General features: G+C 43.6%; 2 protein-coding genes across 4 annotated transcripts; both read right to left on the bottom strand.

Annotated features, from left to right (window-relative positions):
- Nucleotides 1-1584: 1584 nt before the first annotated feature.
- LOC129830374 (lens fiber major intrinsic protein-like) lies at nucleotides 1585-4591 on the bottom strand. The gene is made up of 4 exons (XM_055892904.1): nucleotides 3765-4591; nucleotides 2997-3161; nucleotides 2619-2699; nucleotides 1585-2422 (listed from the first exon to the last, which is right to left on the bottom strand). Exons 1-4 carry the CDS (start codon nucleotides 4122-4124, stop codon nucleotides 2237-2239), a joined length of 792 nt encoding a protein of 263 aa, XP_055748879.1. The 5' UTR covers nucleotides 4125-4591; the 3' UTR covers nucleotides 1585-2236.
- Nucleotides 4592-6360: 1769 nt separating this feature from the next.
- On the bottom strand, nucleotides 6361-12891 carry LOC129830372 (aquaporin-4). Of its 3 annotated transcripts, none has more exons than XM_055892901.1 (6): nucleotides 12710-12891; nucleotides 10934-11128; nucleotides 10629-10790; nucleotides 10353-10517; nucleotides 10098-10178; nucleotides 6361-9876 (listed from the first exon to the last, which is right to left on the bottom strand). In XM_055892901.1, exons 1-6 carry the CDS (start codon nucleotides 12722-12724, stop codon nucleotides 9661-9663), a joined length of 834 nt encoding a protein of 277 aa, XP_055748876.1. In that variant the 5' UTR covers nucleotides 12725-12891; the 3' UTR covers nucleotides 6361-9660. The 3 variants fall into 3 exon arrangements, with proteins under 3 accessions (XP_055748876.1, XP_055748877.1, XP_055748874.1); XM_055892902.1 differs by having other exon boundaries at nucleotides 10934-11125; XM_055892899.1 differs by lacking the exon at nucleotides 12710-12891 and having other exon boundaries at nucleotides 10934-12675.
- Between the last annotated feature and the right edge of the window lie 3100 nt (nucleotides 12892-15991).

Raw genomic sequence — 15991 nt, 5'->3', positions numbered from 1 at the left:
ACGGGGGAAACAGAATTAAGGAAAGAGAGATGGAGAAAAACCTTAACACAGCTTTGATATGACTTGACTAAACGAGCACCATTGCGAGAAGTGATAATCTTCTATTTGTAATAATAATACGTGATGAGTAAGACTATTAGGTGTATAGGCAGCAGATCTTTATGAGTGTTATTTTAAATGATTTGAGTGCTTCTAAAGGTAAGCTGGTTACAATATACCCTGTTACAGAATAAAAGAAAACAGAGGTGTGAACTATTCATTCATCTAATTTATTTGCATAGATTTAATCAAATAATTTGACCATGTGGTGAACGTAAATCATAAGTACATTGAATTGCAGGAGATTCGTTTTTTTTTTAATCAAGCTTTTGGTGCGATGTATTCATGCATTCATGCATCTCAATAAGCTAGAACCTAAATGCATTATTAACTTCAACTTGGCCCAATTTACAGGTCCAGTTTCCCACCCTGACATAGCCTATCAAGCTAGAACGGGCCCAGCGTCTCACCCAATAGCCAATATAGGCTACATATCCCAAGCAGGGCTACAGCAACTTCCAGATCGGCTCAGGCTCTTGGGTTTTGCGGTGGCCACTCTGGTATGGGTGTCCTTGGCAGAACGGTGTCGCTATAACCAAGTGGTCACATATCGTTCTTGGTTCAACTACGCAACAGCAGGTCGGTGGAGTTCTATGAACATCAAGGCAGACGAGGCTTTTTTCAACGTTCTTAAGTTGGGGGGAAGGGGAGCCAGAAACATGTGTGGAGCATCATCTTGTGGTCATTCCCACTTACTGCAAGCCAACGCAACACAGGGCATTAAATGCCATACTGGTATAATGGGGTAAACAAAACACGATGACACACATTTTGTATCAAGTTTTTTTGGTTTATTTTCATTTAAATATGTTTTAAACTGCCTTATGCTGACATTAAGGATCAAATCATAAAAGGAGACTTCATGAAAAGCTTACGCAGCCCTTCTCTAGTGAAAGGAATCGTGTTTGGGATAACATTTCCTTTAAAAAAAAAAAAATCTGAACAAAAAAGCAGATGGTTTGTGTAAAAATGAATATCATAGCAAATACCACAGTGAGGGGAGGATAAGTTATATGTCTTAAAAATGGATAACGTAATGAAAGATAATCGTGACACAAACAGGAGAGTGGTCATGAAAAGAAAACAAAATGAAAAGTACTGTTTCTGCGAACTCGATTAAACACGAATTCACATACGGACACACAAACACACACTCACTGGCAAACACACTCACGCACAAACAGGCACACACGCACTCACTCTCACTCACACACTCTCACACACACATACTGTAGAAGCACCCACACTCACGCACACACACACACACACACACACACACACACACACACATAGATAAAATGAAGTGATTTGAAAAATGAAACCCTGGTCAAATCTAATGGTATCATACATCCACGTCTTGTGGCTGAAGTGCAGAAAACAACTGAAAAAAATTGAGAGCGATAAATCAGATGCATAATGAAAAAGCATGCCCATCTTCACTGATCTAACACAACCCTATCCGACTAAAAACCTGGAGTGTTGCCCCTCTATCCTCACCCCTACCCCCTACCCTATATCCTATACCCTTACCTGCCCAAAGCCCACCCATGCCCTTACCTCTTACCCCACCCAAACCTACATCCCCACTGGGCAAACACTGGTTGAATCAACGTTGTTTCAACGTTGAACCAATGTGGGAATAGATGTTGAATTAACGTCTGTGCCCAGTGGGTGCCCGCCTACACCTCACCCACATGCATCTGTGGTGACAGGTCTGGTCCTTGTGTCTATGTGGATGTGTGAAGGGAAGACTTGGTGTGGCTGAGGAGGAGGAGGAGGAGGACGAGGGGAGGTTAGTGGGACTGTTGGAGCAGGCCCTGTTCGCCTCTATCAAACACAATGTCCAATTCAGTATACAGAGTGAGGTTGGAGGGAGAGGAGTCTCGTTGCATGTTGAGGTTGAAGGTTGTGAACCTGTCTGTGTATGTGTGTGTATGGGTGTGTGTACAGTTTGTGTATAAATACATGTCTGAATCTGCAGGTTTAGTCAGTGTGTCTCAATGTGAGTGTGTGTGTCTGTGGGTTAGTTAGTGAGTCTGTGTGAGTGAGTGTGTGTGTGTTGACGGGTTGGGGGCAGCACGGGGGTTGGTCGACACAGGGCCTGTCCCTCATCCCTCGTCCCCAGATAGGGACAGGCTTATAGGGCTTGTGTCTTGAGCTCGATGGGCTCCCCGCGGGTGTCCTGCTGGGTCTCTGTCTCGGGGGGTCGGCTGCCCTTCAGTGTGGCCAGGCGCTCAGACAGACCGCGCATGCGGGGAAACAGCATGAAATCGTACAGAAGAGCGCCCATAGCACCTCCTATCATGGGACCCACCCAGTACACCTGACACAACACACACACGCGCAAAGGTTAGCATGAAGATATGGCACGAGCAACTTGTATTGTTGACGCTGATATAGTTTTGGTATTAACTATACTCTTAAATACTATAAGATCATAGAATCCATGGTGGATTATTTGATCTATTATACAAATCTTTCAGATGCTGCATTATGGTGTATGGCTGTGCGTTTCTCACCCAGTGGTTGACAAAGTTCCTGAAGAGTACAGCGGGGGCGAAAGACCTAGCAGGGTTCATTCCAGCACCAGTGTAGTACATCTACAGCAGAGAAGGACAACCGGGCGCTCAGAATGAAATACGTGTTTCTGTTGTACACAATGCTGTTTTTTTGTGTGGATTCCACTATGAGTACCTTTTGTTCAGTGTGTGTTTGTTCCCCTATATCTGTGTGTGTGTGTGTTCCCCTATATCTGTGTGTGTGTGTGTTCCCCTATCTGTGTGTGTGTGTGTGTGTGTGTGTGTGTGTGTGTGTGTGTGTGTGTGTGTGTGTGTGTGTGTGTGTGTGTGTGTGTGTGTGTTACTCTGGGTGTGTGTTAGTGTCAGTGTGTTGCTCACCCCCATGAGGTGTCCGACGGTGACAGCGAAGCCGATGGACAGGGCAGCAGAGCCCATGCGTCCGTTCCTCCTCTCATCCGTCACGGCAAAGACACAAATCACCAGCTGCATGGTCAGAAACACCTCCACTGTGGTGCCCATGCCCAGACTGATGCCAGGCTGCAGCTGTAGATGGCCAGAGGAGAAAAATATGAATCAAACTTGAGGTCCTTTGTGGACAAGTCATTTTGTAAAATAAGTCTGTCCTCTTTCTATTGACGTGTATATTGTTTGCACAGTTAGATGTGGTCTTCAAGTTAGGTTCGTAACAGGACATGTCAGGAATGACTCAATCAAAGATGCAACACAAATCAACCCAAACTGTTTTTTACATACATTTTTTCATCAATGCTTACAGTGGCCTCACCGCTATAGCCTCAGTTTTACATAACACTGATGGCTTGGATTGTGCTCATTGTACAGTAGCAACTGTAGTTACCAGAAGGTTCCGTGATGATTCCCTAATCCCTGTTCATCTCTACCCTTTCTAAATCCCCAATTACATTCAAGAAGCCTCCCGAAGCTAAACCAAACAATTATCAAACCTTATCAACATTGTTGACTGTTGTTGATATATATATATATAATATTTTTTTGCTTATTTGAGCTAACAAGGGTCCAAAATGGCACCCTATTCCCTATATAGTGCACATATTTTGCAGTGCACCATGAAGGGAATATAGGGAATAGGCCCAGTGCTTTTTGAGATGTGGGTGAGTGGTGTCTTACCATGTTGAGAGCCATGTTGCCCCTCATGTTTTTTGGGGTGACCCCATAGAGCACGGCGACTCCGGCCACGGCCCCCAGAAACTGGGCAGCCCAGTAGAAAAAAGCGCGGAACAGGGACATCTGGGAGCCTACCAGATAGGCGAAGGTGACGGCCGGGTTAATGTGGCCGCCACTGATGTGGCCGATGGACTGGATGATGGTGGCAGCCGCCAAGCCGAAGCACAGCGCCACGTGCAGGATGTGGTGAGGCCCAGTGGTCCAGCGCAGCGCAGCGCCGATGCCGAAAAACACAAAGAACATGGTACCGAAGAACTCAGCGAAGACCGCCCGCCAAAACGCCATGGACCGGAACTCCCACATGCTGACCGTTCACTGGACGCTCCTCGGAACGGGAAATGTTCTTGGGGAAAAAGTTGTTGGGGTGAATCTAGAAAAAGCTTGTACCTTCTAAAAGTCTAAGTGATCTTTTTTGTACTGTTTCTGATGCACACACAAAAAAAAAAGTGATTTCCCTTTGGCAGTCAGCTAGCTGGGCTGACCTAAACGTTGTCTCACTGAGCCAATCAGTTGGAAGACAAACGGTTGAAAAAGTCAACAGAGGAATCCACCGACGGATCTATTTCTAATCTACGAACGATCTGGAGTTGCCTCGCAGGCAGTCGAACATCAACTCAGCTTTGCTTGCCTCCACTAGCCGCCTGTCGTAGAGACATAGGGGTGTGTGTGTGTGGGGGGGGGAGTGTGTGTCTCAGAATAGTTGTCAAGAGGTGTGCATTGATGCTAGAGGAGTGGTTCTAGAATAGAGACAGGGATAGACGGAGTGTCCTGTGGACGTTTTAGCCTCTCTGACGGAGGGGAGAGGGCCCGCCGGGGGCTTTATAACACCCCCCCAGGGGCCCCGAGTGACGCCATAATCCCCCCTCTGGGCCAGGGGTGGGGGGGGGCGGACATACAGGACGACCCGAAAATCAAACAAACTTAACCCCTCTGTCGCCCCCCCACAATACACAGAGCGGGAAGAGAGGGGGAGTATCACGGGATAGGGTGATTGTGAGGAGAGAAGGAAGGGAGGGGGGTGAGAGAGTAAGAGAGGAAGAGAAAATAGTGAGAGTGAGAGTGACATGAGAGGGAGGAGGGAATCAAGAGAGAGCAAGTGACTGGGTGAATAAGAACTAGGTATGGATATCGACCCCACAGAAGTGATGAGGGGAGTTTGTCTAGTTGACATAGTGGCATATGTACAGTACGTCATCTGTTGACATGTTATAACCATGATAACCATGGGGACAAGTGCTGATGGCGGGGAACGGACACACACACAGATAATACAGTGATCCATGGGGGGGGGGGGCAGACAGAAGAGCCTAACGCCAACAGTGTGCGGAATTAACATGTAGACTGAAATGCCTGACCTTGTGAAACCATTGTCTTAGCATCGAGCATGTACGCCGCATGTGAACAGCGGAGCTGCTTGGTTGATACAAATGTGTTCGTAGCCATCATTCATGACTGATAAGATGTCAGGAAGCGCGTGTTGTGCACAGAAGGGAGGGAAAACAAATGAATAGTTGACACAATCAGCTGTGGATTAGTATCATGTCTGTATGTCAGTCTGGTCTGTAACATCTACTAGGTAGAGGTGAATGCACTCACACAAAGCAGTGCATTTAATCACTGACCTCAAATCCAAACGGCGATGTTAACAGAGGTATTAAGCATACGTTAGTAGTTATAAGCAGTACTTAGGGGCTTTGAGCAAGACATTGGGACCTTAAATGTCTGCATATAATGTACAATAACAGGGCACTTCTTAGAGGTAATGAACTTGACATTGACACCCAAAGCACAGGACAGAGGCATGCATATGAACATATAAACGTTGACTACTGCTGCAAAGTGGTTGGAAACAAATACGTTTAGAAAAACGAACAGAATTAGTCGAACTATAAAATATCAGGACTTCCAGAACAGTCAGGTATAATTTAGACGCAGGTAGCCGTTTCGTCTCTTTCTCACTCTCTCTTCCTCGCTCTCCATCTCTCCAGGAGGTGCTGGGATGTTCAGTGGAGAATTGATTAGGCAGAGGTTTGTATTGTGTATGAGGGTGTGTGCCAGGCAGGAGGGGTGAGAGGCAGGGTGACCCGCTAGCAGCCAAAGCCCTGAAAAATCCCTGTATGGGTCTGGGGAAAGGGGGAGGGACAGGGCAGGACAGGAGTGGGGGACAGGGGAAACAGGGGTTATTGAGCTCCAACACTGGAGCATCGAGCTGACCAGTCCAGAGCCATCACTGGGCAGAGTGGGCTTTAAATGGAGAACGCTGAGCTCAGCATTTCAACTCTCTAAAAACACGCACAATGCAAAATGCTGACTGCACAAGGCAGTTATTTCCTATTGTTTGTTATGCGGAGTGAGAGTGTGTGTGTGTGTCTGTGCGCGTGTGTAGATTAGAAAGCAGATCCACGTGTGTTAGAAACTGAAGGTGCATTCGTATGAGTGTGCATGTTAGACGATGTCTGCGCGCACAAATTTCGAGCTAGAGTGTCTGTACGCTCGCGCAACTCTTGAGTGTGTGCAAGAAATATCATTATGGTTTCAATAACGATTGCCCAGTTTTTTATTCTTAAACATCCATAACTTTATAGAGTTAACAAAAAAACAATTCAAAAAGTTGTACATTTGCAACGAGACATCCATAACAATTCAGGTAACAAAACCCAAAATATATTCAAAAGGTATATCATCCCCCAAAATGCTAATTATAAACCCAAGAATCTTTTAGAAGGGGGTAGGGAAAAGCTGATCCCAAAACCGGTTTACACCTGGGCCATTAGAGGGCTCTTGTCTGAGGACTGATTTGACAGTGAATAGCAGAATAACAGAGCTTCGAGGGGAGCGAGCCTTAGGAAGATGACAGCGATGGTGGCCTATGTTAGCGTGTCAATGATCAGAGTACAGAACGCTAGCCTCTTTAGCATTTCAAAGCATTCACAGACAACAGGGTGAGTAATGCTAAAATAAAAGGATTCTGTGTTACAAAACGGACATTTCTTTGAGTGGTTGTTGGGTTATATATCACATTTCTGCGTAAATTAGTATAACATCACTGATAACACTGAATATTGATAAAATTGTGTAATAGATCTATAATGTATGTACAATTTTACATGTTGTGGCTAAGTGTGAAGGTTACACATTCATATGTATTTAGAAATTATAACTGTGTTGTCTTCATCATTATATGATCATATTGTATATTTAAGCAATAAGGCCTGGGGGTGTGGTATATGGCCATTATACTACGGCTAAGGGCTGTTGTTAAGCATGACGCAACGTGGAGTGCCTGGATACAGTTCTTAGCCGTCGTACGACGCAACGTGGAGTGCCTGGATACAGTTCTTAGCCGTGGTATATTGGCCATATACCACAAACCCACGAGGTGCCTAATTGCTATAATAAACTGGTTACCAATGTAAAAATAAATGTTTTGTCATACCCGTGGTATACGGTCTGATATAGCACAACTGTCAGCCAATCAGCATTCAGGGCTCGAACCACCCAGTTTATAATATTGCATTTATCTTATGCTAATGTACACAGAACATTCTCCAGTGTTAAATTAAACACTGGTCCAGTGTCTATACAGGTCCACACTTTTCAGTGTTAAATTAATACACTGCTTAGTGTAAAGTGTTATTTGCATATTTCCCAGAGTGCCTTGTCTTTCGAGTGAATTGTAGAATATTGATGAGTGAGAAAGTTACATAGGGTCAAAGGGCATACCCCCCAAGGAATACTAACGTCCCCTGTTATCCGTAAAGGTGAGATGTTAGCGTGTCTTGGGGGTATGATCTTTGACCCTATGTAACTTTCTCACTCATTATTCACAATTCATTCAGGATTACCGTAATCATGGTAGCATCCACATTAATGTAGAAGTGTTTAGAAACATATTCTATTCTTATTTACAATAAAAGTGACTCCAAAACGACACAACATTATTTACCATGAATTTCTTTAGGACACAAATCATCTGAAACACAACCAAAACAAACTGCAAATGCATCCAACAAGTTTGTAAAGTCACAAGCTTGATGTAATCATTGCATGGTAGGAATATGGGACAAAATACCAAACTTTTGACTACTTTATTTCCAAGACTCTTTAGATGAGTCAATAACTTTTACCCACCTTTTTTAGGGGAAAAAACATTACTTGCTAAACTAAATCTCTTTCTCTGTGCAATTGTGTTAGTATAAAATAATATAATTTTCCCTTTTTTTATTGGCACTTCAAAAAGTATGCATACCCCTTGACTTATTCCACATTTTGTTGTGTGACAGTCTGAATTCAAAATTGATTAAATAGATTTTTTTCTCACCGATCTGCACACAATGCTCCATAATGACAAAGTAAAATACATGTTTTTATAAATTTTTGCAAATGTATTGTAAAATGAAATACAGAAATATCTCATTTACATAACTATTCACACCTCCGAGTCAATACCTTGTAAAAGCACCTTTGGCGGTGATTACAGCTTTGAGTCATCTTGGGTATGTCGGTATCAGCTTTGCACATCTGAATTTGTGGATTTTCACCCATTCTTTTTTCAAGCTTTGTTAAATTGGATGGGGAGTGGCGGTGAACAGCAATCTTTCCACAGACTTTCAATAGGATTCAAGGATTCTTGTTCTGAAGCCATTCCAGCATTGCCCCAGTCTAAGGTCTTTTGCACTCTGAAGCAGGTTCTCATGAAGGATTTGCCTGTGTTTGGCTTCATTCATTGTTCCCTCTATCCTTACCAGTCTCCCAGTCCCTGCCGCTGAAAGGCATCCCCATAGCATGATGCTGCCACCACCATGCTTCACGGTAGGGATGATGTTAGATGGGTGATGAGCTGTGCCTGGTTTTCTCTGGACACAGCGCTTTGCATTCAGGCCAAAGAGTAACGTTTTTGTTTCTTCAGACGACAGATTCTTTTGCCTTTTTGCAAACTTTTTTGTGTGCTGTCATTTACCTTTTTGTCAGGAGTGGCTTCTGTCTGGCGACTCTCCCGTAAAGCCCAACTTGATGAAGTGCTGTAGAGACTTAGCAATCTGGCAGGTTCTCCCATCTCAGCCAAGGAACTCTGTAGTTCTGTCAGAGTGGTCATTAGGTTCTTGGTCACCTCCCTGACCAAGGTCCTTCTTGCCTGGTTGCTCAGTTTGATCAGACGGACAGCTCTAGTCAGAGTCTAGGTAGTTACATATTTTTTCAATTTCCCAATGGTGGAGACCACTGTGCTCTTGGAAACCTTCAACACTCTAGAAATTATTTTATACCCTTCCCCAGATATCTGTCTCATCACAATTCTATCTCAGAGATCTACGGACAGTTCCTTGGACTTCATGGTATAGTTTCTACTCTGACATGCACTGTCAACTGTGGGACCTTATATAAACAGGTGTGTTTCTTTCTAAATCATGTCCAATCAATTGAATTGACCACAGTTGGACTCCAATCAAGTTGTAGTGACATCAAGATATGATCAAAGGACATTGAATGCACCTGAGCTCAATTTGGAGTGTCATAGCAAAGAGGTGTGAATACCTATGTAAATGAGATATTTATGTATTTCATTTTCAATAAATTAGCAAAAAAAAATCTAAAAACAGGTTTTCACTTTGTCATTATGGGGTATTGTATGTAGATAGGTAAGAAAAACATCTATTGAATCCAGGTTTAATTCAGGCTGTAAAATGTGGAATAGGTCAAGGGGTATGAATACTTTCTGAAGTCAATTTAGCTCATTATTTGAATCATTTATTTTATACTGTTATTATTGCTCATCTTTATCAAGGGTGTCAATAATTTCAGACCCCACTATATATTGTTGTGTAGCATGATGTGTCCCTTTCTAGTTTTGCTCCTGTTTGTTGACCTGCTTAGCCCTCATGGCGGTCTGGGTGACGGTGGACAGGGAGGACCGGGATACGCTGGTTGCCTCCACCATCTCTATGTCCTTACAGGTCAGACACGCAACCAGCTTCTGCCTCGATGCACTGGGGGCAAAGAAGAACTCATGGGACACCCCGGCCAGCACTGCACCCAGCACCGGTCCAATCCAGTACACCTGGGGGAGGGATGTGGAAGGGGGGAGATAGTGGTTAGGACTGATGGAGACATGGATAGAAGAAAGAGGGAAAGAGCTGAAGGGAGGGAGTGAGAGAGGGTGGGAGAGATAGAGCAAGAGAGAAAGAGAGAGCAAAAGAGAGAGAGAGCAAGAGAGAGAGAGAATTTGTTCGGTATGCAGTTCAAGGTGATATTGTGACTAATAGATGTGGAGGGTTTTACCCAGTGGTTTTCCCAGAAGCCAGTGATGATGGCTGGACCCAGGGAACGTGCCGGGTTCATACTGCCTCCAGAGAACCGACCCTAAGAGGACACATACCCAATGATTAAAACATAGTACAGTAAACTGAACTAAACTACACTACACAAAACAACACTAATAAACGAAACGATTAAACTAAACTACTCTCAACTACACTAAACTTTTAAACTAAATTACATTAGAGATAAGAGGAATCAGACGTGAACAGTTCTGACCCCAATGAGCACGCCTGCGCTGAGAGAGAAGCCGATGGCCAGGTTCCCTGGTTCTGTGTTTTCCCTCCGACGGTGGTCCTCCACAGAGAACACAGTGAAGACCAGCTGGAACGTTGCCAGAAGCTCCATCCCTAGAGCCTGGGCCGCGTTCACCTCGAGAGGAACCTAGAATTGGAGGAAGGGAGGGGTGTTAGGGTTCCAAATGAAACAAAAAGTCTAAAAGAGTAACATGATTAGATTTAGATTCCCCCCCCCCCTCCTTTTACACACACTGACCCTGCTGACGAAGCAGTCTGCGTTGGTTTTGAGGGGCAGGGCGAAATAGAGAGCCCCGGCCCCCAGGGAAGCCCCCAGACACTGGGCTCCCACGTACACCAGGGCCCTCACCAGGTCCAGCCTCCGCGTGGCCAACAGAGACAGGGTAACTGCTGGGTTCACCTGCACCATGAGAGAGAGAGAGGCATAGAGTTAGAATTGACACTCAATCACAGTAATCAATTTACAGTCATTCTGTGGAGAAAGGTTAGAGACACACACATGCATACAGACACACAACCATAAGTCCAGAAAGGCAGGTTCACCTGGGCTCCGCTGATCTCTCCAAAACAGTGTCCCAGGGCAACAGCCACCATGCCTGCAGCCAGGGCTGGGTAGAGGGGCCCCGTGGAGGCCTCTCCAGGGCCCGGCACAGAGGCCCCCAGAACAGCACTCACAAACACCAGGGAACCCAGCAGCTCGGCCAGCATGGCACGCCAGAACTCACGACTACGCAACTCCTCAGGGAGAGGGAACAGGGCCACATGTTTTAATCCTCCTGAGACAAAGCAATTCATTTTTGTCCTCTCTAGTGGACATCAGTTCCCTGTGCATATCTCTGTATTAAGTCCTGTTGTCCTTTTGAGAAGACATTCTGGGCTTTTCAATCATATCACATATGTGGGGGCGTGACCTTGACAACTTTATCTTCCTGGGGCCAGACTCACAAAACCTTATTAAGAAGACATTTCTTCTTAAATGCCATTTTTTCCTTAACTATAGACTTAAGAAGAAAGTTAAGCAAAGTTGCTATTCCCTAAAAAGGTTATTGGAAATGTTCTTGCACAGAAAGTCAAGATTAAATTTATTTTCAAGAATCTAATTTTCTTAATTCCAAGATAGCTAAACCCGTGTATTAAATTCAGGGCAGTGAGAGAAAAAGCAATTGAAAGCAATTGAACATGTTTCATTCACTCACAAACTTCATCTGAAATTTTCAGTATTGATTCTTTTAAACCCAAGAACAGGTTTTAGAAACGTAATCTCAGCAAGAAATATGCTAATTGCTAGCTAGATAGCTAGCTAAATTGGTTGCCTAGCAAGAAAAATCTTAAGAATATTCCTAAGAAGATATTTGAGAAGTTCATAAAAAAAAAAATTACATCTGAGGATATTATTGAGGAATTGCACTTACAAACTATCTTATGAAGTTCTTTATCTTACATATTTTTTACAAAATAGTTTTTTTTTGTGAATCTGAGCCCTGGTTCTTAAAAAAAGGTAAAAATGTGCACATTTTATGGAAATTTGAAAAGAAGTGTGTGTAATTATTATCATTTTTGTGAGTTTGATATTCAAATTGTTTCTAGTAAGTAAATATATCAGAAATAGTTAAGTGAGTTGTCAGGCCTGTGTTATAATTTGTTCACATTAAATAAGAGCTAAATAAGAGATTATCAAGAAATGTCCTCTGTAGTGGACACCCGGATGCCGCAACTATGATTTTTACGTACTATACCCCCACAAAAAAATGTAAATCCCAAACCATTTTTTTCAGGATATAGCATTAAACTACCATTGTAAATACCATATCAAACCCAGTGTCTTGAATATAAAAATAAGAGTTTTATTAGCATGCTAACCAACCCACGCCTCTCTGATACTTCCATTTCGGCTTATCCTGAACACTTATCATTAGATTATGGTAGATGTGGGCACAATCCAAATCAAATGGCCTAGCAAGTTATAATGAAGTTATGGAACTAATCTGTGGATTGATCATTATCAATGTCTGAAGAGGCCTTACCGCCACGTTGATCCACGTTCAGGTTATTAAAATAACTTGACTAATTACCTGATAATGTCCAATCACTTCTTGCCAACCGGTGGTAAAAACCAAGCTTTCTTTTTTATACACACACACAGCCACACTCACAAGGCTGTCATTGTAAATCATTATTTGTTGTCTTGAACCAACATTAGTTAATTACAGGTGAAGTAAGATAAAGGAAAAGTAAGCATCTACATTGGGTTTATGGAAACTTTATGAATGTCTTTATAAGTTGTGTAGGAAGTTAAAAAATATATATATTTTAACTCACCTCACGTAGTGTCATGTTGAACAGGTTGAGTGCGTAATTATCTGTCTTGTTTTTCTCTCTGTCCGTTTCTGTCCTTCTGCGGGATCCTTTTCTCTGTCTGCCTGTCTCGCCTTCTGTTCGTGTGTTTCGTCTGTGTGACTGGTCTTTCCCTGGAGGAGCGTCTGAGTGGCCCAACCACAACACAAGAGGACTGCCCCCCTCTCTGTCCCCCTCCTCACCCCCCTCTCTCACCCCTCCTTTTACTGACCCCCTTCCTCTCCATTTTGCCTCCTCCCTCTCCTACCTGTGTGTTATGAATTAAGTGGAGTGATTGTCCAAGTGTGTTTGGGCACCATTCCCCCTCCCCCAGTATGAGGCTATGTTCCCCAAGCGAGGGCTTCTCCTCCTGGGCTGAGCTCAGCTGGAGTGTCCTGAGCACCTGGCACACATCATAGCTCCTCGGACTCATTTTCATATCAATGACACTGAGGAGAGGCCCATTACTGAGTAGAGATGGAGAGAGCTAGAGGAGCCATATCATGAACAGGCCATTTCATTACCAAACACAATTACATTGTCCACATTATGGGATGGACTGATCAGCAACTGTATATGGGTACAGTTTGATTGGATCCAACCACAAGGTCAATCTATCCCATATATTGTAATCAATACTTTTTTGAATGATTGATAGCTGTAACAACGTTATCATGTTGGCATAGAGAAACAGAGGCAGAGAAAAATATAGAGGCTGCAGTGATAGTGGGATGAGTGCAGGGGTGTCTGAAGGACAGTGAAAGGTTGACCTTGACGTCATGATCCTTCCACACGGAAAAGAACTGAACACTTTCCTGGTATTAAAAAGGGCAAAAGGTTTCTATCTAATCTAAAGTTTATCTTCAATGATCTAATATGTAACTGTTCATCTCCCACGCACCATGGCATCTCCTCCCGCCCCTCCTTTTTCTCTCTTTCATCAACCTACTTGTGAGGTACCATTCGAATCTCCATGGAGACAGTCTCTTTCATGATGCAGTTGCCATGGCGCCTATTGTGATGCTGGCTCAATGGATGCTTTTTCTCATCATCTTTGATAGGAAACAAATACCCCTGTGAAGATCCACCCTAAAAAAAACACACAGAGTTGCTGTGTTTTAACATTCACAATGTATTTACTTTTTGAGGTATTTGATAACCATTTTACAAACATCATCCTTGCAATAAAGTCAAGATATGAGCCAAATTGCACGGCCATGAGTCTCAAGTTGTGACGTGTTGTGCGACAGGCTGTGTGATAGTTTTGATTAGAACTGATTAATCAAACAGATCAGGCTTACATTTTTTAAATGGCTGATAGAGTGGTGTTTGGGGGACAAGAGGGGACCAGACGAGGTCAATGTCCAAGAGAAGCCCCCTAGGCTTCAGGGGCCCACTCCGTACAAGACCCGGTCCAGAATTAACTGGTTGGGGGGGAATGGTAGCGTGCCCCATTATGGGTGGATTACCCCACTTCACAGGCGTTGTTATGCCCCTTTTGTGGAGTTAAGCCCCCCTGTGTGGGGCAGGATGGGTGGGGTCGAGCAGTGGAACCCGCTGGCTGGGGAGTTTTCAGTCCCCTCCACCCAGAGTGCTGACACTAACACAACCATGTGCACACACACACACAAACCCCCACTCAGACCTCTAACTGGTTGCCACTAAAACCCCTCGAAAAGTGCCAGCTAAGGGATACAAGGGAGATATAGACCATCCATCAATCCCATAATAAAGAGTGCATGGATAGTGTCAGAAGAAAGTTACGCCGTTATCTCCCTCTTCCATAGCATCAACTTCTAAACGATCAGCACACTCACCCATTCTGGTTTCTGTGTGAAAGGTGTAAATGAGACCTCTTCCCCCTCGGTCCCATTTAAGAAGAGGAAGTCCAGCTGGCGCCGACTGGAGGGCCTTCCCTGCAGCATGTGCTCCAGACAGGGCTCACCAGGGTACTGAGGTGTACATAGGGTTGTCTGCAAGTGTGTACAGCGCCGCTCTTACACCTCCATTCAAGCGGAGGCTACTGTACGAGACTGCTACAGTGATTTAATAAAACACAAACAGGAGTGAAATGAGGACCCAGGGACATTTGGAGTGTCGTCTCTCTACTAGATGTTTTTTTATTCAACTCACAGTACATTCTACAGATGCACACGTGTTACATCACCTCGATACAACATGGTCTCGTAATACGTCCTCTTAAAAATGATAGATTGGTCCTAGAAATATAGAAAGGAACAAATTTAAAGTCACAAAAACTGTACATTATTAAAAATTCACTTAACACCACATTTGCTTTTATTTTCATGTCTTTTCTTTTTAAATATAGAAAAAAAGAATGTCCCTTTTGTGTAGCAAGGAACACAACAATGCATTTCCTATCGACTGGTTTCAGTTCAGTGTAAGAAGCTTTAAATAAAACCTGGATTGTGGAGTATCGCCCTGCCGCCGTCATACCTTTCCCATAACCCACCAAACATGCCACGCTATGGAGCGCAGTGGCCCCTTTACAGAGAAAAAAATGTATTCATAATAAGAACGTGAGGTTAGCTAAATGTGCACACACTTGTATAGACGCCTATTTTCAGCACGAGTCAAGAACAAAAGGTTTCTCCTAACACACAAGCTATGCCTGTTCTCTACTGCCAAGCTGCAGAAACCTACACACAAACACCTCTCAACGCACATTTCCTGTTATTCCGCAGTATTCAGAAAGAAAAGAGTAATAGCATCTCCCCAACCTGAAAGTTAAGCTTGTATTTTGTGGGAAGGGGGTTATGAGCTCTTGTTTTAGAAGCACAGGCCTGTGTCTCTACGTTAAGTATCAAATTGACGATTGAACATTTTCAGTGTTTCCCAAATACCTGTTAAGATCCTTTAAACTTAGAATGCAGATATATTTTTTAATTGCTAGGAAATATTGAGTGACATTTTTCCATAACATCAAAACAATTCTTCCAACAAAAGGATGTCGGTAAAAACATGACATATTGCTACAGAAGAGTCAACCAATAATATTTCAGCAGCGTGCTAGTTTTCCGCACAATTTGGCCAATATGGTAAGCTGCAACACAAAGCGAACAGTGTTTTAAACGGAGGTTTAAAATGGCGGTAGCGTCTTATTAGTCCTATTCACACAGTCTATGGGCACACCTCACCTGAAAATTCCCATTGCTGTGACTACCGGTCTTCGTTGTGATTACGAAGCAGTGAAAACACAAAACAGTAAAAAAAAAAAAGCCTCCAGTTTCTGAAACCAGTGTCCTT

This window comes from Salvelinus fontinalis, chromosome 31 (assembly GCF_029448725.1).
Source record: "Salvelinus fontinalis isolate EN_2023a chromosome 31, ASM2944872v1, whole genome shotgun sequence".
In the NCBI taxonomy this organism is placed as follows: domain Eukaryota; kingdom Metazoa; phylum Chordata; class Actinopteri; order Salmoniformes; family Salmonidae; genus Salvelinus; species Salvelinus fontinalis.
This window is presented reverse-complemented; position numbering and strand designations above follow the sequence as displayed.

Bases quoted from the DNA above. Each gene is read 5' to 3' on its own strand.
- LOC129830372 (XM_055892899.1), bottom strand. From the start codon at position 11,185: ATGAATTGCTTTGTCTCAGGAGGATTAAAACATGTGGCCCTGTTCCCT. The intron at 10,518-10,628 runs GTCAGTGTGTGT...CTCCAATTCTAG, and splicing joins CAGACTGCTTCGTCAGCAGG to GTTCCTCTCGAGGTGAACGC. The intron at 9,877-10,097 runs GTAAAACCCTCC...TCCCTCCCCCAG, and splicing joins GCTTCTGGGAAAACCACTGG to GTGTACTGGATTGGACCGGT.
- LOC129830374 (XM_055892904.1), bottom strand. From the start codon at position 4,124: ATGTGGGAGTTCCGGTCCATGGCGTTTTGGCGGGCGGTCTTCGCTGAG. The intron at 3,162-3,764 runs GTAAGACACCAC...GGCCATCTACAG, and splicing joins GCAACATGGCTCTCAACATG to CTGCAGCCTGGCATCAGTCT. The intron at 2,423-2,618 runs GTGAGAAACGCA...GTGTTGTGTCAG, and splicing joins GGAACTTTGTCAACCACTGG to GTGTACTGGGTGGGTCCCAT.